At 32.9% G+C, this 420-nt stretch overlaps 1 protein-coding gene across 1 annotated transcript in view; it reads right to left on the reverse strand.

The window, feature by feature from the left end:
* Positions 1-360, reverse strand: part of LOC136795724 (zinc finger autosomal protein-like) — a gene marked incomplete at both ends in the record, with an annotated part of 1,020 nt that extends 660 nt beyond the window's left edge. The window contains one exon of the mRNA XM_067047240.1: positions 64-360. Within this exon, the coding sequence (XP_066903341.1) occupies positions 64-360 (297 nt within the window). The remainder of the gene's footprint in view (positions 1-63) is intronic.
* Between the last annotated feature and the right edge of the window lie 60 nt (positions 361-420).

Consider the following 420-nt stretch of genomic DNA (forward strand, 5'->3'; position numbering starts at 1 on the left):
ACATTATATGACTTTTCATATTCCCAGATCTTACTGTTTTAAAATCACAGTGAGGACATTTACGAGGCTTCTCATCACTATGAAGAGCCATTATATGACTTTTCATATTCCCAGATCTTACTGTTTTAAAATCACAGTGAGGACATTGATAAGGCCTCTCACCTGTATGACGGGCCAATATATGATATTTCATGGCTCTAGCTGTTACAGATTTATAATCACAGTGAGGACATTGATGAGGCTTCTCACTACTATGACAGACCATTTTATGTTTTTTCATGTCAACATATCTTACTGATTTAAAATCACAATGAGGACATTGATTAGGCTTTCCGTTTTCTTGGCAACTATCCTTGGCCCCTATAAACAATACATTATTATACTAAAAAATAAATAAATTATTCATTTAGAGTTAATTAA

Source organism: Halyomorpha halys, unplaced genomic scaffold (assembly GCF_000696795.3).
Source record: "Halyomorpha halys isolate HHAL.00 unplaced genomic scaffold, Hhal_1.1 Scaffold7195.1, whole genome shotgun sequence".
Lineage (NCBI taxonomy): Eukaryota > Metazoa > Arthropoda > Insecta > Hemiptera > Pentatomidae > Halyomorpha > Halyomorpha halys.